General features: G+C 38.9%; 4 protein-coding genes across 26 annotated transcripts in view; 2 read left to right on the forward strand and 2 right to left on the reverse strand.

The window, feature by feature from the left end:
• Positions 1 to 2,765: 2,765 nt before the first annotated feature.
• ato (atonal) lies at positions 2,766 to 3,804 on the forward strand. Its single transcript, XM_033482223.2, has one exon. It carries the CDS (start codon positions 2,972 to 2,974, stop codon positions 3,791 to 3,793), a length of 822 nt encoding a protein of 273 aa, XP_033338114.2. The 5' UTR covers positions 2,766 to 2,971; the 3' UTR covers positions 3,794 to 3,804.
• A 9,427-nt stretch (positions 3,805 to 13,231) lies between these two features.
• On the reverse strand, positions 13,232 to 16,252 carry Prx2 (Peroxiredoxin 2). Its single transcript, XM_033482282.2, has 4 exons — positions 16,104 to 16,252; positions 14,016 to 14,166; positions 13,627 to 13,935; positions 13,232 to 13,554 (listed from the first exon to the last, which is right to left on the reverse strand). The coding sequence occupies exons 2-4, from the start codon at positions 14,147 to 14,149 to the stop codon at positions 13,410 to 13,412; spliced, it is 588 nt and encodes a 195-aa protein (XP_033338173.2). The 5' UTR covers positions 14,150 to 14,166; positions 16,104 to 16,252; the 3' UTR covers positions 13,232 to 13,409.
• Positions 15,696 to 19,106, forward strand: LOC117227221 (putative peptidyl-tRNA hydrolase PTRHD1). 5 transcript variants are annotated; one of them, XR_013032642.1, is made up of 5 exons: positions 15,697 to 15,875; positions 17,501 to 17,690; positions 17,797 to 18,002; positions 18,092 to 18,197; positions 18,473 to 19,106. XR_013032642.1 is itself a non-coding variant. In XM_076518522.1 (4 exons), the coding sequence occupies exons 1-3, from the start codon at positions 15,868 to 15,870 to the stop codon at positions 17,974 to 17,976; spliced, it is 378 nt and encodes a 125-aa protein (XP_076374637.1). In that variant the 5' UTR covers positions 15,696 to 15,867; the 3' UTR covers positions 17,977 to 18,018; positions 18,092 to 19,106. The 5 variants fall into 5 exon arrangements, 4 of the variants coding, with proteins under 4 accessions (XP_076374637.1, XP_033338175.2, XP_076374638.1 ...); XM_076518522.1 differs by having other exon boundaries at positions 15,696 to 15,875; positions 17,797 to 18,018; positions 18,092 to 19,106; XM_033482284.2 differs by having other exon boundaries at positions 15,698 to 15,875; positions 18,092 to 19,106.
• Positions 18,525 to 20,269, reverse strand: part of LOC117227218 (uncharacterized) — a 286,153-nt gene continuing 284,408 nt past the window's right edge. For all 19 annotated transcript variants that reach the window (XM_076518516.1, XM_076518502.1, XM_076518501.1 and 16 more), the window contains one exon: positions 18,525 to 20,141. In XM_076518516.1, coding sequence (XP_076374631.1) covers positions 20,082 to 20,141 — 60 coding nt within the window. In that variant the 3' untranslated portion in view covers positions 18,525 to 20,081. The remainder of the gene's footprint in view (positions 20,142 to 20,269) is intronic.

A 20,269-nucleotide genomic window follows, 5' to 3' on the forward strand; every position in this document is an offset into this window, starting at 1 on the left:
AACTCTTTAAATGTAAGGCTATGTTTGTCACATTAAAAAAGTTCGACGGACTGTATAATCTTTGTAAAATTTTTTTCGGCGATGCCGTTTACTATGGAATGAAGTTCAAACCTTCCTCTTTAATTTAAGAAAAGAGAAACGCTGCTGCGATTTTTCTTCGCGAAGTTACAGCATTTCGAAGCGATCCTCTCAATCAGAAATCAAATAAAACTTTAAGAATAGTTGTCTCTGATTCAGTTTATTGCCGTGGAACAGAATGAGTGGATTAATGCACCGACAAATTAAGCCAAATGGGGGAAAAAAAATATCGAATCTGGACGGTCGGGGTAACGCTGATGGCGAATAGAGCAAGGATAGACACGGGCATACATTTTGTGGCCCTAATTATTGGGTCCGTCACGATTTCGTGCCGAAGCAAAAAGGTAATGGATGAGAGCGATCAATTTTTAAATTACAGCCCGATACCATGGAAAAATATTCTCGCGTGAAAATGGCCACGCTCTGATTTAAATCGAGCAGAGTCTTCGCTGCAGGCGATCCGCTTTTCTTGTTTGCAGAAGAATTAACGAAACGATAGCTTGCACTAACTTTGGAATTATAATCGATGACTTTCTATTATTCTATTATTCATGTATATTCTATTCTATTATTTTTTTGTTCTATTATTCTATTATTTATATATATTTTATTCTATTATTCTACTATTTATATATATTTTATTCTATTATTTTTGTTCTATCACTCTATTATTTATATGTATTCTATTCTATTATTTTTATTCTATTATTTATATATATTCTATTCTATTTTATTATTCTATTATTTATATATATATTCTATTCTATTTTATTATTCTATTATTTATATATATATATATTCTATTCTATTTTATTATTCTATTATTTATATACATATTCTATTCTATTATTTATACATATATTCTATTACTACTATTTCCACGTAACTTAAATTCTTCACAAATCAACCGCGACAATTTTTCTTTCGCGGAAAGTTCCGCGGTCTATTAATTGCTTCGAAAGCCACGCGACAAAGAACGATGGAACACCGAGGTCGCAGAAAAGTTCTGCCACATAAGAAGTCAGCAAACGGCGAACAATTTTAGCGATCGCACGATTGCCCTGGTTAAAAGTACCGAAAGTACCAAAGGTTTTTAAGCGGAGGATTATCGTTCCGCTACTTAGGAAGAATTTTGGGACGATGGCGAGGCGATCCCGAAATCCAAGACGGCTGCGTCTGAAGGGAATGACAGAGATCGGGTTGCTCCAGACCACCGTCATGCTTGCCGCAAACTTTATCCTACCTGTTTTCGCTAATTGAGCGAGTAAAGATGTAACTGGACCTTACGCCCCTGAGGTATTTGCACCCTTTTTGTAGATACGATCCGTTCTTTTCCCAAGGCGAGTTTACGATAGACCGCGTTCCTTGTTGCAGACGCCTCGTCTGATCAGTCGAAGAATGTTGGAAAAGATTCGCCAGTCACCGGTCTCGCTGACCCATGCTCTTACGATCCCGCGAGATAACGAAGCCGAGATAATTACATCGATTCTGGATCAGAACTCTGTCGCAGTTGCGACGGAAGAACGTTAAATGCAACGTGTCCTCACTTTTCGAGACATTGTCGCTTCGAATTGTGATCACTAATTTCTTTTTCAGGACTAACAAAATCGTTCTGATAATTTTTGCGTGATAAATATGCAAGTCTTATCATTTAGATCTCAATTAATGCATAAACTTGAAGTCTGAAGTTGTTACACGAACTTGGTCCAGTATCAATGAAACCAGAAGTTAAGATAATTTTCCTCGATTCTTAATAGTTTGTTATTTCACCAATTTCTAACCGTTGGCAACTTATTTTCCTAATTATTAATAGTTGACATTTTTCCCTTAATTTTTAACAGCTGACATATTCCCCCAATTTTTCCCGGCGCTACGCGACGAAAACGCGAGGGTCGCTTCAAAGCGCCGTAACTACGCGAGAAAAAATCGCAGTCACGCTTCTTTTACCTCAAATTAAAGAGAAAGAATCGAGCTACATCCCACCGCAAACGGCATCCCCGAACAAAATTTTCCAAACTCCGTGCATTTCGTCAAACTTGGCAGTTTCCAACATGACCAAATAACCAACATCGCCTCGCATCCGAAGGGTTACAGTGTCGAGGGCGCGTCGGACATAAAATCCAGGAATACCATCTTAAAATAGAGGTTCCAAGCTTTAATTTTAAAAAAACAGTCATCACCCTACGATCATTTCTCGCGGAGTTATCGTCCGTCGAAGTCGACCAATCTCCACCCAAAATTGTCCACAATTTAATTCGAACAGCACGTTGCACCGAGTCGATGCATCGGCCAACCGGGTGAACCCGAAGGCGACGGTACTCGCCGTCGGTGACCCTCGGCGTCAAGTTGTCCGCGCGAAACGGTTTTTCCGCTCAAGTGCAACGTTCTCTCCCCGGCACGTTGTTAGTCTGCGGGGATAATTACGAGCGGTACCGCCGCGCCGGTAATGACTGTGCGGTTCTATACGGCCGATTGTGTAGATTGTAGGCGCCGGGTCACCTGTTGCGCTAGCCGCGCGTTTAGTCGAGCTCGGTTAGCCGGGCCGTACACCGTCGTGCTGGTGGGGCACGGTCCCGTCCAGCGATTGGTCGTGCGGCACGTGCTGCACGAGAGTGCCTCGCTCCGAGAACGCATAAATCGGCCGGCGTTCAACCACTCTACTTCAGAACCACCCCGACGGTCGATCCCTGCGCGTGTGTACGGGCCCTTGTCCGAGGAAGCTCCCAGCTAGAGACATATATTCATTCGGTGCAGCGTTTCTGATATCAAGGTACAAAAGGCCGCGAGGATAATAAGTCAGCGGAATCGTCGCCGCCGAGCCGGGGCCCCGGAATCGTGTAATCAGTTTACAAGTGGCAAATTGAGTGGCGCGGGGGGCGGAGGCGTCCGCGGCATGGAACTGCAGGAGATGTTTCGTTACGGATACATGTTCCCGCCTAGGGAGGAGGAGGTGGTCTCCTGCGGCTACCTGGACCTGCCGAGCTACACGTCGTACCCGAAGGGCAAGGCGAACCTGCCGCCGGTGAGCACGTTCACGGTGCCGCAGTGCATCGTCTACGACAGCAACGGCAGCGACGGCTGGCACACGCCTAGCCCGACGGCCAGCCTCCGGTCGGTCAGCCCGGCGACAACCCTTTCGATATCCTCGGAGCCCGACACCGTCTCCGCACCGGTCACCTATCGGCTCCTAGGCTCTGTGGACGAGCTCGGCAAACGTTACGCGAAGAGGAGCCACGCCGCCGTCGGGTCCCAGCAACCGGCCCAAACCGGCGGCATCGAGCTGGCCGAAGGCGGCAACAGCATGGACGCGGACACCGACGGCACCCTCGACCCCGAGGCCGACCCCGATCTAGACAAGGCGCAGTCGCGGCGCGACAGCGTCGTCAGCAACTCCAGCAGCGACAGGATCGTCGATGCCGACAGCGAGGACGACGTCGAGATGAGCGACGGGCCCGATCACGTCCGTTCGGACGAGAACGACGGCGGCCGGGACGTCGTCAGGAGGCGCGGCAAGTACGTCAGCTCCACCGTGGTCAGGAAACGCAGGCTGGCCGCAAACGCGAGGGAACGCAGGCGGATGCAGAACCTGAACAAGGCGTTCGACAGGCTCAGGGCGTATCTGCCGTCCTTGGGGAACGACAGACAGCTATCCAAGTACGAGACGCTTCAGATGGCCCAGTCTTATATCACCGCGCTCTACGATCTCCTGCAATGAGCTTCGGGAGAGGTTCAAGAAGGGATCTTGCCGAGGAGAGGTTCCTGAAGGGATCTTCACGAGGAGAGGTGCCTTCGGTGTGGCTTACGGTGCGACACTGTACCGAGACGAACGTCGATGCTAGGTGACGATGCTAGGACGATCTGGATGCATAACGCATCCGCTGGTTAGGGCTGCGAGAATGGACGCCGCGAGTCCCATGGCTTCACTTCCGAGATATCGTCGTTTGTCGCTAGTACTACCAAACCTGACGGAATCACTGGTTTTGGAATTATTCTTTTACTGTTCTTGATACGGTAGAACCTCGATTATGCGAATTCAAAATTGATAGTTAACTTCTTTTTATTTCTGATAAATATGTTTTTATAATAATATATTTATGATATTTATTATGTATATAATATATATTTTGTAATGTATTATTTATAAATATATATCATATAATAATATAATAAATATATTTATGATAATATATTTGTAATATTTATTATATGTATAATATATTTTATAATATATTACTTATAATATATATATAAGTCGAGGTCCTTTTATAATTTCTCATCGTTACTGCTTGGAGTAATTAAAGATCTAAATAACAAAGGTCGAGGAAAATCCAGTTCGGTTAACCGAGGCTCTGCTGTGCTATGAAAATGTCGGAAGTCTTTATATGAACTTTTTCGTTCAATTTTACATCGTAATAAAAATCGTAGGAAGTTCAAATAAATCTTGTCATTTTTATAAGACAATATATACAATTTAGTCACGTTTAGGGATTGGTATTTCTAACGTCGAAGTTCTGATCACCGACACTGCGTATTAGTATCGTTTCAAATCGCATAATTCCGTTCTGTCTATAAAATACTATAGATAAATGTTTAACATTAAATTTGATAGACAACTCGAATTTCTCGAAATTGTAACTTCCAGCGTTTTACAGCCACAATTGTACGTTACGAATGAAACCGCGGATTTCACGCATTCGCGAGAAAAACGAGCAAAAATGCGAAACAGTAAACGCATCTGTCTCCCGTTTGTTTCAATCGAGGCAGATGATGCTCGTTTCGCATAAAGGTCCGCAGTCCAGTGATCGTTGTCTTCAAATTCTCATTAGAAAACGATAGAAAATGTCCGTCGTCGTCGTCGTCGCGGCCGTCGCTCGTCGCAGCCCCGGAAGTTGAATTAGATAGTAAATTGTCGTGATCGTTGAGCGTAGAGAGACGCGAGAGAATGATCGAAGAAGCGTGATCGATCGTGAGAGTTTGTGATCCATAGTCTTAAGATCCGTTTCGTCGGCTCGAAACGGAGTCCGTTCTCTGTAAATAATCGCAAGTACATATTTTCCCGAGGCTCTTCGTTATTCCCGGTTCCAGCATAAAATTGCAAACGTGTTTATCGTAGTTTTACAACTATTTATACGACCTTTGTAAATAACCGAGACGATGTACATTTTGTAATATAGCGGCGTTTAGGTGTGTAAGGCTTTAAGAGGATAATTCAGCGTCGTTAATGGGAACACGAACCAAGTCATGTACCTATAATTTATTAATGCGCCCACCGCCGGGGCCGAAGCGCCATGTGTTAAATAATAAAATGATTTTATATACTTGAAACGATCGTCTGTAATTACCAGGTAATGATCGGGAACGATCCGAGGTGGAAATTCATCCCGGTGAATTCTGATTCGCGTGGACCCCGTTCGCATGGGTCCCGATTTCGAATGCTTTCCTTTCAGCGATCGCGGATCGATCGGCCGCCGCCGCCGCGTTTCGGAATTGTTCACAGCGGATCGGGGGCCTTTTGCAATTGCTGATATCGAATTCGTAGCGCGAGACAAAGTATAATTTGGGACGAAGGGAAAACAGCATCATCATCGGTGGTCTGGTTGTCATACGAAACCCATGCGACGCGTCGGTGCCCGGTTTCATTGCAATTTGAGAACTAGCTGCGTCCTTCGCCCGACGATGACTCTTCTTTCGCTCTCCTTCTCGTCATCTTTTTCACCTTTATCTTTGATATTGGCATCTCGTCGGACCTTCCTTATTTAATTAATAGTCGCCCGGACCCGATTCGGCTCGAACTCGATGCAGCACTTCTCGTAGGTAGAAGCACCAAATCAGTCGACGTGACTTCAGAGTTTTCTTTTCTACTTTTCACGATTCCTGATGCTTCTGTTAGACGCTTTTAGATCAACTTCTTTATTCACGGATAGATCGTAGCAGAAATCGTACGGAGTTTCAAGTAAATCCAATTTCGTCGATACAGAAGTGTTCGCCGTATTTACATTGTTGAGTTGAACGTATTCTCGTATAGACGCCATTTTTTTCTTATTATATTCATTATTTTTTCCTCTCTGTTAACGAATATTTATATTATACAGGATTATATTTATTTATGTCGTGGTTGTCCTAAGAAAATTAAAAGAGAGCAAGATCAATTTAATATTTCGATAATTAACAAAATGGCGGCACATTGGAGTTCGAATATCGAATTTCTCGTCCATTTTTACAATATAACAAACTAGAAAAATACGAAAAACTTACAATTACTTGAAATATTTCAAATACTATTTACAATACATAACGAGAATATTAAATTCTCTATTTCAGAAGATCGAGATTAAAATAATTCACTGAAAATGATTTATTAACTCGCGATGCTTTTTTATGTACACGTATTTATTCTCGAAAATACAGTAAGTTCTCTATAATTTTCCTGCAACTTTTAGACAATAATGGACAATTTAGAAAGAGAAGATTAACTAAACATTAACTGAGGCAACTAAAAAGATGAGTCGCGAGTCTCGAATAATCGTATCTCCTCTTCCCAAATTGTCCATTTTTGTTCACAAACAGAAGGAAAATTAGGGAGAATTTACCGTGCTTCTTTTCTAGCGAAGTTACCTTTAAAAATCAACGAAAATTCTATCGCAACGCGAACAACGGTAGAACAATACCGCAAACACAATTCTGTGAAGTAGCACATCTTCGTGGACACAGAGGTGCAGCAGACACACACTGTTTGATTTTTGAATATCAAACGAATAATCGTTGGCGCGACGAAGGTAAAAGGAAGAGAAAACAGTTACGCCCTTCCCGATCATCGTTATAATGGTTAGAGTAAACTTCGGTCTCGCCGGCTTGCGCGCGAGCCACGGTTGCACGGAAACTGCAAAATCTTCATCCAGGGTTCACCGAAGGGAACAATTCGATTCGATTGCACAACGAACAATAGAAGGGTACACAAACCGCGGTTTGTATTCACAACAATTACGAGCAATTCGGTATGTAACTCCTTCCTTTTTTGTCGGCCTCGAACCCCGTCCGAATATTTCCCTCGGCCATTTATATGCTTAACTATTACTATCTTCGTGTAATTTTAGCCCGTCCATGCTCCTCGATGGAAAATTCACCCTTTCTTAATTTTCAAATCATGCAGAACGTTTAAATGCTCTGATTATGTTGTAGTTTCATCGCAAAATTCAAAATATGGTGATATTTGAAAATATCGAAAATATAATTGAGAATATTATATATTCTATTGTACACGTGAAATCAATCTATTTAATAATTAATAATGATTCGATAATTCATTTTCGTTGACTATACCATTTTTCCAATGTTGATCCTCCAGTTTATTTACTGTATTTATTTACTCACTATAACATACTATTTTCATCCGTTCTTTTTATTTAATTATGTGACACAATTACAACATAACATCCAGTTCAAATCCGACGTAATTAAATGTAATTTATGCAATTATCTGAGCAACTGAAATACAACGTAATTGAATGATGTAATATTCAACGAAGATTCAAGATCGTTACACCTCTCGCAACGAACCTAAAACTGATCATCCACGTGTTCCCAGGACCGCCGTGTTCCAGCTAGTCCACGGAGAATCTTTAAAGATTCGATAGAGATCACGCGACATCTATCTCCGCCGCCGAATAGATAACGAATCGGTCTGATCCGGTGGCGAGTCCGAGACAGGACTATACGGAGAAAATAAGAAGTTAGAAGAAGAAGAAGAAGAAGAAGAAGCTCGTAGACGAAAGGACGTAAATATTGTCGAATGCAATTAATTCCTCCGGCGACTACCGCCTCCACTTTGTCAAAAGGTGCTCCCCCTCTGACAAAGAGGAGGAATCTGGATCCGCAAACACAGCGAGCAGTGGCCACTGTCATCAAAATCGTGAGAAGGGGTTGGGGGTTGCTGCGGAGGCAGATAGCAAGTGGGAACGGGCCGAGGCAAAATGGAGGATGAAAGACAAACGCCGCCGCGTGGTCGTTGTCTGATCGTGGAGATTGCTTTATTTGAGTCCGTTTAGCTCTCGGAGATCCCGGGAACCCGGCTGAATATTTTGTCGTGGCCCGCCACCGCATCGAAACGCCGTACCTTCGCCGTGAAACACGCGGGGACGGGCCCGCGTGACGCTTTTAAACATCGAAATAATGTAATCTGCCGGCCGGAATCAAGCGATAAATATAATCGACCGGCTGAAATTTGTCGGTGGCGAGCATTCGGCTGTTCGTTCGGCCGCCGCACCTGTGCCCGGGGCCCGCTTTCGGTATCAAGATCGATTTTAACCGGTCGCCGAAACCGATCCGGCGGATACGCGAATTTTTCCCGGGCTCCTCGCGTTAGGAGGAACCGCGAGAAACCGTCTGCGAATTCACGGGATCGTTCGATTAATCAGCCGGGACCGGCGGCCGTCACAATTATTGGCGGAACTGTTTGCGAACCCTTTCGGTTTGCGGTTCGTCGCGAAGCAGATCAACCCCCTATTGTCCACCGTTCCCGGGCGGGAACTGAATTTCGAATGTCCCCTGGTTTAAAACGCCACACAAAATTGTATTTATTATTAATTGTATTTATTATTTGCACTTTGTTAATAATTTTTGCAAGAATATCGACGAATAAAATATTATTCGATCTTCTTGCACCGATAATTGTTCGGTAATTAGGCAGCTTTCACGTCGAGAAAAATCGTTTTCGTGATTTTCAAATAAATTTGATCCTGATTATCGGCAGACTTTGATGGTCGGCCGTTCTCTGCTGTCGTTGAAGATCCGCGAAGGTTCGTCTGGGACTGACAAACGATACAATTTATTTGCCCCGTGGTCCCACCGTTCCGTTTCCGCTCGGTTTCGTCGACATATCAATTAAAATGTAAGATCGGATAAAAATCGAGCCTGAAGGGGGAAGCGCTCGCTATTTTATTCGATTCGCTACACGGTATCATCAAGCTCCGGCCGGGTGCACATAAATCAGCCGGTGTTCCGTCAACGACATTCGATTGAGCTCACTCGTCACGTGACAAACTAGCGCAATTCGGACCACCTTTGTTCGGACAATTTCAAAGTTGTGTATCCATGGTTTATTCAGCAGGCCCCGGGGCCTCTTCTATCATCCTCGGCCCGAATATTCAACAACTCACGACGAATACAGTAACTGCGAATACAAGCCCCGGCAAAATAAATATAATAAATATAAAATAAATATAAAATATTCGATTAACCGTCTCCGTCATAGTCACACAAACGTACGTATAGTTTCACATTGCTTGTAATCGTGTTGAAAATTATAAAAGCTTTTTCATTCGCAACAAACACTTTTATCATTATTTATTTTGGTGAAGTTTTGTTAAGCATTATAAACAAATAAATAAATATCATTATAGCATAGTGTATTGTGAATTTTTATTCAAGATAAAAATTGTCTGTAATCCTTCCACTACTTAACAATTTTAACGAGGCAAACACAAATACGACAGCGTCATTTTTCTTAAATATTTTCACTGGTTTTAATCCAATCTAGTGATTTTTACCATAAATCCATAAAATCCACAATCCAGTAATGAACTGCACGTTCAGCGTGCCAATACGTTTTTTATCCACCCCCTTCGCACGACAAACTGCAAGTCAAAGGCAGCACAATGCGACTTTTTCGAATACGATTAAAAGAAGGCGAGGCCGTATTATGAAAAATCACGAACATGGGTTGCAGCAGGCCGGGACGGGTGATAGTTCCGTCCTTATTTCATCGTCCCGATCAAAGGTAGTAGATCCTTTACCAATTTATGAGCTCGACGCCGGGCTCGCAGGGTCATCAAATCTCGCACAATGGGCGGTCGTGTTTTTCGTTGCCTTCGTCAGGATCGACCACACTTTCTACCTGCGCTTATAAGCCGGAAGCACTCGCAACACCACGCACCTAGGCTCCGAACGTTCAAAAAGATGCTGCGCGCGTCCGTATCTTCGAACAATACATAATATATTGTGCAGATTATCGTCGCGACCTTTCCCCGTGACATGCTTCTCTTGACTCTTGCCATGCTTCTCTTCGACTTCTGAAAATCTTAAGTTCGTCTCCCGCATTTCTTCTAGTCCAGCGTACAGCTTTTTGGACCCTCTGGTTTCATTCACCTAAATTTAGGAATTCTTTCGGAATTCCTTTCCGAGTTCCTGAATTCCTTCCCGAGTTACTGAATTCTTTTCCGAGTTCCTGAATTTTTAATGAAATATAATTCACTGAAACGAATTTAAGAAATATTATTATAACAAATGTAATATTTGTTTAGAACAAAAATAATATCCGAATGATATTCTAACATTGCCGAAACAATGCCGAAGAGATCTTGCAGTAAAAATATTGATAAGATAATGAAAATATTTCAGCGATCCGAAAAAGATACGCGGAATGGATAAGAGAAAAGAGAAGTGGATCTCATGATCCGGATCGACGCCGGCGGATCGTTATAAATCAAAACTTTCGGAAAGGTGGCACTATTCTCTGGCGGCACCGCAGCACAATACCACCGGCGGACAATCGTCCGCGAAACGAAACGAAACGAAATGCGTTCGTCGAACCGATTTGTTTGTTCGGCCGGTCCACGATCGAATGAAATCCGCTTAATGCAATCGAAGGGTTTTCGCTCTCGAAAAGAGGTTGCACGGGTTTGAAAACACGTCGAAGAGGGTCGCTCGGCCGTCGGGCGACCCGTGGGTACGGGGGTGAAACGAAAACCGGATGGGAAAGTTAAAATAGGGGGACACGGGGGAGAGAAAGGGGCAGAGTTCGACACACGCGACACGAGCTTACTTTTAGTTTTTGCACGCCACTTGAAACAACCCCCGGGGGCATTAATCTCGTTTAATCAAACAGCGATAATACTGCCAACGACCCTTCGTTTTGTTTGCCCTTGTCCTTCGGCAGTATGTTAAGTGTGCCGGCGAGGTTTTCTAAGGAACCCAGTAACGAACGTTTCTCGTTTTCTATGCAGACACAGCTTTTGCACCGAAAATTAATCCTTCCGCCGATCGTATTCACTTTCTCGCACCCTTTTTTCATCACTTTTTGCATCACTTTTTCGCAGATCTTGTTCACCTTCTTACAAATCAAATAATCCTTCTTGCAGATTTTATTCGTCCTTTTGCAAATCAAACGAAGCTTTTTCAAAAGTATGAATTTATATTATCTATTTACGAAACAATATAAATACCATTACGAAGAATTAATCTTCATTAATCTTCAATAAGTATTTATAAAATATCATATTCAACTTTTAAATTGTATTAAATTTCATCAACCATCAATAATTATCTATAAAATGTCACTCAATGTTTAAATTTTCCATCAATCTTCAATAATTATTTACAAGATGTCACACCATTTCTTTATTTAATCTTCATGAAGTATTTATAATTAGTTATAAGCTCGTTATAAGATCATCCCCACTGTATGTTTAAATGTGAATTATTATACATATATGCTCCGATTTGGCGATAGTTCGTACTGGTCACGTTATTCAATATTTTATGTGAAGGGTTTTCTTGCCTGTGGTATAAATAAATAAATAAATCCTCGTTATAAATTAAATCCTCCCCCTATGAAATAAGATCCATCCTAAAATACAACTCTTTTCCCAAGTAGTTCATCGGTCGACCGTTGTTTTCTTATAGAGTGCGCTCGAGTACAAGCTCTGCTGATACTATCGGTAAAACAAAGCAATTGTTAACAATACAGACGAGTTATCAATGTAAACTGGACACCACATGGGCTTCTTAAAAATTGAACATTGCATTTTATGGACTTTTCTGTCTCAGTTACTTTGCGGGATCCATTTCGGTGTCGCGTTCAGTGTTGCCGATGGTTCGTAAATTCAGGCACATTAGCACGAATCGAATATTCTATATATTTCATTTCTACTACTAGTGCTCGTTAGCGAGAATCGAGTATTCTGTACACCTTATTCGCATTACGGCACGTTTTATGATTTGGAAATGTGGAGTTCTCTTTTAATTCTGGAGCTGGACTCTTTACGAACTCCGAAATGTGTGCACAACGAAGACGATTTAACGAAATCATTTTTCGAATTATTTGTGCTTCAAAAGTTCTTCGGTGCCACGAGTTCTGTTAGATATTTTTGTTTAAACATTAGTTTCGGAGCAGGCGGGAGATCATTAGAAGGTATCATTAGGAAAAGAAATTCTTGTAATTATTAAACAGCTGGAGATAATAAATTTATCAATAGAATATTTCCGACGTAGCAATTCTTCGACGCTTTCATGACTTAAAAATCACTCTGTATGTTTGACGTTACTAATTATTTCCATTACGAAATGACATGACGAAATATCCACGGGAGTGCTTAATACTTCATTCTTGTTGTTGCTTCTCCATTCGTACTTCCACTTGCTTCTTCCTACCTCGAATTCCAGAGCCAACGTCACGTCGAAATGCGAGTAGCATGCTTTTATCAGTAGTTTTCATAATTTTACGAATACATTGACCATTACCCTTCCGTTTCGGGTAATTAAATTTGTTCGCATTGATGCCAATGCAATTCTCGGCCATAACTTGTCATAATTTGAATTGCAATCGAAACAGATTCATTATGAAGATTAATTTGAAACTAATAACACACTCTTGTTAGCTAGGATTTTCAGATTCTTTATTTTCAGGTTAATACTACGGATGTAAGACACAAATGATTATGTGTATTGTTGTGTATATAATTATGTATATGTAATGTTAATTGGTCACTGTACTCGCTGCAGTAGTTATAGTACTCGCAATAGTAGTTATGGGCAGTCTTAACCGCCCCAACGATAAGCTCAGATGGGTACATCCGCGACTTGCAATAGCGTTGCGAAATAATCACGCGTTGCTTTAGTCGATTTTGAACAGAGACTAAAATTAGCGTTTAGAGTTTAAAGTGTAGTGTTGCGAATGAAATAATCGCGATTTCATTTTGATTGATATGCACGGTGACTTTAAAGATAGCGTTGCGAATAAATACGATCGCGTTTTGAGTTTGCTTTTCAACATTTCAGTCTAATATCGGATTAGTAATCAAGATCACGCTTATTATAGATAAAGACCTAGGTACATGACGAAATTGGTGTACGTGAATAATTTGTACGAGCGCTAAAATTATATAAACACATTTGTTTATTGTAAAAAAGTTAAGTAGACGATATCGTTTTCCTAAACTAATTTAAATATTTTATCACTACATGTAATTAATAATGGAATTTTTTTTTCTTTTAACGAAACAAAACAAAACAAAAAAAAAATTAGAAAAGTAGATAAACCTTTAAAATGGTTTCATCTACGAGCTCCGGAAGTATTCTTTGGAGCCCTCAACATCAGGTTTCATAGTTTTCTTTCCTGGTTTCCAGCCTGCTGGACATACTTCGCCATGTTTATCGGTGTATTGAAATGCTTGAACCAAGCGCAAGGTTTCATCGACGGATCTATAACAAATTATATTTAGTGAATGTCGAAATAATATCATATCGTATGTCGGACTTTGTGGATTATCTTACCTGCCGACTGGCAGATCGTTGATTGTAACCTGACGTAAGTTTTGCTGATCGTCGATGATAAAAAGACCGCGGAAGGGAATACCAGATTCGTCATCAAGCACGCCATAGTCGCGTGCAATTTTGAAATTCTTATCGGCGAGCAGCGGAATTTTCATTTCACCAAGACCGCCCTGTTTACGTGGTATGTTTACCCATGCTAAATGACTGTACTGAGAATCAGTTGATGCTGCGATCAGTTTGCAACCGATTGCATCAAATTCATCAGAACGGTCAGAGAAAGCAATGATTTCAGTTGGGCAAACAAAGGTGCTGAAAAAAAAGATTATTACTTACAACATCTGTGAAACCAATAACATCACATCTATATTATTACGATAGAAAATATTTACAAATCTAATGGGTAGAAGAAGAGAACAACATATTTTCCTCTGTAGTCAGCAAGAGAAATGTCTTTGAACTTTCCATCGACAACAGCAGTGCCGTGGAAAGCTGGTGCTGGTTTCTGAATAGCAGGGATAGGCATGTCTATTTCTTAAGTTTCTGCAATCAAAACAGATTTATTTACAAATATTTAAACTGTTATCCTGATTTTATAATAGTCTATAAAGTAAGGAAAATACATATGTTGCATGATATACTTCATCAAAATATTATATATCAAATTTTAATATGTTTATACATTCCGATATTTTCAGAAAATATAATATACTTTGATTAGCAAAACACAAAAGTGCATTTCATAGAATTGCTTTTTCATCTCAAGGAAAACATAACCTAATATCGACAAGTATTTTTAAAATTAAGGTGTGCAAAGAACGTGATGATTAAATCTTCCTTTTTAAATAGAACTATCTTTCATTGTTCTGTTTAAATACATTTACATTCATAGATATCCTTACATTTTAACATTCCGTTAATTTTCTCATATATTTTTTATCTATTTTACTTGTAACATTTATCACGCATATGTATATATATATATATTTTAAAAGAAATGCATTTTTTAACAATAGAGTGACTGCTGCGCGCATAAACCAAATTTTCGTCATTTTTCCTTTGTCTTGATTGTATGGTAGTTCTGATTTTCTTTGATACCTTCTCTTTAAAGTGATTAATTTATCTAAAAATTTTACTAGACTATTTGGTATAAATGTTGACATAGTACACATAATCTACTTCGAAATGGAAAAAGAAATGTGATGTTTTTTTTACGTTTTCCATGCTATAGAACTAAATTATTTGGCTAAGTTAATGTGAACACACAGAAATAATGTTAAGCATACATAATGCCAATGAATTGTGAAGTGCAATCAAATTGTGTAGGTCATAAAGAGGTCATTTTAGTTCCTGAAATGGAACAACTTAACAGACTCTAACTACCAGAATCCCATTAATAAATGTTTCAATAATGCTGCTACATCTCTTGATCATTTAAAATCTTAATTGATCATCTTTATACATAAACCAAGCAAAAAAAAATTGAAGTAAATACTTTTAGAAAAATAACAAATAAGCATGGAAGTTAGAAAATACGAAATACAAAGTGAAAGTACTTGATGTTTTATGTTAGAATGAATGCATATTTTCCCATATCTGTGTGCAGTTAATGTTCACAGCTTATCGTACATTTGATTCATAGACTTTTAGCTATAGTTTCGAAAAAAATCGATGTCCTATCTTTTCCTAGAATCACATGCAACTTTACGACAGTTCTTGTGTCAATGTTTTTGTTTGATAATATACGTATATATGTATATCTAAAGCGTGCACAGATTTTGTATTGCTTCGTTCAATAAATATGGATTACCTAATAAAGAAAACGTGTTCCGTGATATCGGTCACGATAATGCGAACGCGAAACCGCGAGATAAATGCACAATCAAAGCCTTATATACGATCAACAATTAAAAATATGGTCAAGGACGAAGGTTTCGAAAGGCCAGCAAATTATAACGTTTCGAAAATTTGAACAATAGAAAACTAGTCAAAATAAAAATGTATTTTTATATATATATACGTGTGCAACGTATGGCGACAGTTGCTTCGTGACCTACATTAGCAATATTCTCGAAGCTTTTAAATTATCGCAATTTCATTGCATTACACAGCAAATTTTTGTATAATACAAACGGAATTCGTACTACAGCAATGGCGTGGTGGAAGTTTCAACAATTACGAACTTGACCTTCGTATAACGGTTCTTGAAAAATTGACTAAAATTCGAGAAAGAACTAATCGAAGATGAAAGGGTAAGTGCAAACTATTTGACATCGATTTACGTCTAATTCGACAAAGATAATCATTTATCACGTTTCTTGATAACCGAGGTACATATTGCATTACTTTTGGCAATAAAGCTTTGCGATTGTCTAAATCACGATTCTAGTGTTTCTAAAACGAGATGAGTAGGTATTAGTTCGAAATGAATGAAACGACCGTGTTAATGCGAACGTTATGATAATCGAATGAAATCATACCTTCTCCTTTATGTAGAAAAATCTAGAATGTAGTCGAGCACCGTACGTATCCGCACGATGTCAAAAGAATGTCTAACCGGCTACCGGTTCCGCGAAGGGACTTGATCTTGATTCGCAATTCACAACGGAAGGCGAACAGTTAGCGCCATCTGCAGACAACAGTGCCTCCTATTTTAGAATTAAAAGTGCTCGTACTTGCGTGAAATACTTGAAATATTGTTTAATATTACTGTTTTAAATTTAAAATTTCATTCAAATCATAGATTATCTTTCTTTTGTTTAAATATTGAAAACATTTTTTAATCTGTCTACCTGGAGAAAGAAATATTACCCTAACACCATTGGACAACGAGTCCGGCAACAGGTGGGAAAAAATTGAATGGACGATTCTTTGTTCCTCATGACAATAAAGCAAAAATCAAGAATAGAAAACGTGCAATGTAAGTTTTGCTTCCAAATTATTAATAATTGAAGTCCGCTAATAGCAGCGGATAAACCATTGTTAATGAGAATTGTTACTGTTTTATGCACAGTATGTATATCATTGTTGCGCTCTTTTTTTATGTGATTTACGCGCGTCGCGATTGGAGACTTATGAATTTTTTATTTTGGAATAATAGAAGAGATAACTAAAGCACAAAGGTCATCCGACTGTTTTTAATAATTAATCTTCCACTTATGTATATTTAGAAATGTTGTGACGAAATACAAATGCAAAATGAATATTGATAATCAGCATTGGATTTCAGAAATTAAATATATTCTTTTGTTTAGAAAACTACTTTAATGGTTATTTACTTAAAATCATACAAAACATATTTAAACGTTGAATTATATTATTTTATGTACAAATATATTCACATTTGGATGTAAAGTAAAAGAAAACGTATAAAGGTGTTTTATTTACAATGTAATAAAATGTATTTCTTGATTAGCAGATTTAACTTAAACGTATCTACTGTCTACATCATGTGTAACAGATTTATGTCAGCAAAGAACTGATAAGTAGATTTACAAGATTTATTATAATATCTAGGTTAGCCTGAAACACGTTTTAGGAAGATAATTACTACAGTATTATTTTTGTACTTTCGACTGTAGATTTAAACGTACTGGGAAAAGGTATGAGTTTAATTTAAAAAATGTTGATTACATTTTGAGGTTACTGGAAGCTACATATAAACTTAATTTCTACAAACATTTAGAATTTGACAAATTTATAACAATTAAATTAAAAAAGGGACTACAGAAAGTGGTAGAACTTTTCTACACTATCTCTGTTATGTAATAATCTTAGAAATTATAAAATCTCACCTGTGTAGAAGTATACCTGTAGCGTAGTATAGCAGAAATGCATTTAAAAAAAATTTAAACATCGAAGTATTTCTTATTCTTAGAATGAGTGATACAATAGTTCAATATGTGGTGGTGCGAGGAGATCTTTTGAAAGCATTGAAGTGGCCTATTGGTGCAGTTATTGCTCAAGCGTGTCATGCTTGCACTGCTGTTACTCATCTCTTTTATAATGACAATTATACGCAAGACTACCTTGCTGATTTAGATAATATGCACAAAATTGTACTGGAAGTAAGTATAGAGTTTTTGTGCATATAATTGACCATTCTTTTAGTGCAGAATAAGCGAAAGCTGTTTTATTTAAAACAGTATACTATATGTGATATTTAAACACTAGATACCAGATGAGACCAGTTTAAATGCTTTATCCAATGTATTGAACAGTAACAACATCCAACATAAATTGTGGATTGAACAACCTGAAAACATGCCAACATGTTTGGCCATAAAACCTTATCCTAAGGATAAAGTGCAGTCATACTTAAAGAAATATAAATTGCTTAAATTGCATTTATAATAAAACTTTATTATTGTATACTGATGGTAATAAAACATAAAAGTTTGTAATAGTAATATATAGTTTTAATGTCCCAATGATAATAATGTTTAATATATTTAATTTAACTTTGCAGGTATGGTTAATTTTATTTGAACATTGGCTTGTAAATGGCTGATGTGACATGACTCTCTTAACATTTTGTATTAGTAGGATCTCAAATTATCGTGCTACGCTAAAAGGTATCCTAAAAATTATTTTCCATGTGGTAGTCCCACATGAAATGAATTAGATTATATTATTAGGAATGACTGGTTGGTGCACAAATAAAATTACTATCGCCGTTAAACAATTTATTAAGTAATTTTTAAGTAAAGATTGTAGACTCTAGAAATTATGAAACCATTGCTGTCGTATAATTTGTTAATACCTTACCTTAGTTAACATTTCTTCATCATTGGATGTGGTATCGCATTTCATACTACATTTTCCGTTTTTATTTATTGCTATACGAAAGGACAAGTCCAATGCAGGTTTGATTTCACAGGAACTACGAAGTGGGTAGAATATTCCGGATATACACTTATATTTTATTTTACAATACCTGGTAATATTGACAATGTGTACACATTATTCTGTCGCTTTACAGCTAATGTAACTCTAAGTCTAAAGGAAACTTACGTAACGATATGCTTTGTTAACTGATACTCGTATAAAAATTAGCCTTTTGCGATCGTGCAAAAATATGCACCTTATCCGACACACCGAAGGCAACAAAATTACACAGGTACACGCATATGCATTGTTCGCGAAACTAATACGTAGTATGAAAGTAAGTTCTTTTTAACTGTTCTCCCACTGTAACGGAATTCTACGCTATACCCGTGACAGAAAGTCACCGAACAATTTGAAACGTGTCGCACGAAAAGTCCTCGATAAAATGCAAAATTGGACCTCCCCGAAAAACGATGGCGACAAATCAAATCGGTTTCCCCCCCCTTTTTTTCCTCTCCATCTCTTAAAATCATAATGATATGTAGAACGGTCGATAATTAATACGATCATGTATGAATATGTTAAATAGCATTTGTGCTTCTTAATAGCTCGTTTGGTTGTATCTGAATAGGAAATAAATTAACAGAGTAACTTAACGCTGATTAAAAAGGTTTACCTGAATATAAATTAAAAACGGAACGATGCTTTCGTTAATGAAAACAGCATTAATCGACGGGCCTATGCAAACGAATAATCATCAGTTCTGACGGTGTGCTTCAGTTTCTTCTCGTCTATAACATAAATTCCCCTTTCTCTTCACGAATTTACCGATATCTAAGAAAAACTGTATTACGATGACGGTTGATATCTCAAGAACGATATACATAGCGTACGACGGTAGATACTTTTTAAGAAAGCTATATTACGACGGTGTGGAATTTCATTGTTACTTTAACGTCCGCTTATTTTATCTACCCCCCCCTTTCTTCATTCGTCGAATTCTCGCGCCGCGAAACATATCTGTTCGCGCCGCGATGATCTCGTTACTGTTATTTATACATAGGATGCGTTCGCATAATCGTCGCCGGACCGACAAATCAATTTTTACCCTTTATCCTCTTTGCCGTCGCGCGGTTTCGTTCGCCGGGCGCGTTGTGCGATCGATTGTTCGTTTAATTCTCGGCCTCGAGGACAAAAGTGATTCGTAAAGTTATGTGTCCGGACACTTGTCGCCGGTCAAAATTGTATGTCGGTATTGTTCTAACCGCGTTCCGCGGTAATAAGCTCTAAATATTTATGTACACGCACTATCTGCGGACGCTAATCACTGTAAGTACACTTATTTACAACACTTGATGGCAAGATGATTAGTTTGGCATACAGGTAGTTATATGCAAAAAAAATATGTATACGTAAAATATACATATATATCTCATTTCTGTTTGTTTGTTTGCTTCGCTTCGTTTCGCTTCGCTTTGCTTTGCTTCGCTTTGTTCGTTTTGTTCGTTTGTTCTTTCGTAAACAGCTTGTTCGGTACGTCGAATCGGGGTGGGGGGTGGGGATGATGAGTATTTTCACGATGAAATATACACAGAGGTCCCTGGAAATGTGTGCTTCTGTACTCCATTGTGTTACTGCCCTTGTTCCGCCTCTTCCTCCTCCAGCCATTCCCGAAGAATGTTGTTTCCTCCCTGTAAATATCATGAAACGGACGCATTAGAGACCCGGACTGGATTGATTCATTTCTAGAATTGTTTGTTCAAGCAGGCCTAGAAGATTCGTGTGATTCAGGGCTTGAAACGGTCTCGAGAACGATCGT

Source organism: Megalopta genalis, chromosome 2 (genome assembly GCF_051020955.1).
Source record: "Megalopta genalis isolate 19385.01 chromosome 2, iyMegGena1_principal, whole genome shotgun sequence".
NCBI lineage: Eukaryota > Metazoa > Arthropoda > Insecta > Hymenoptera > Halictidae > Megalopta > Megalopta genalis.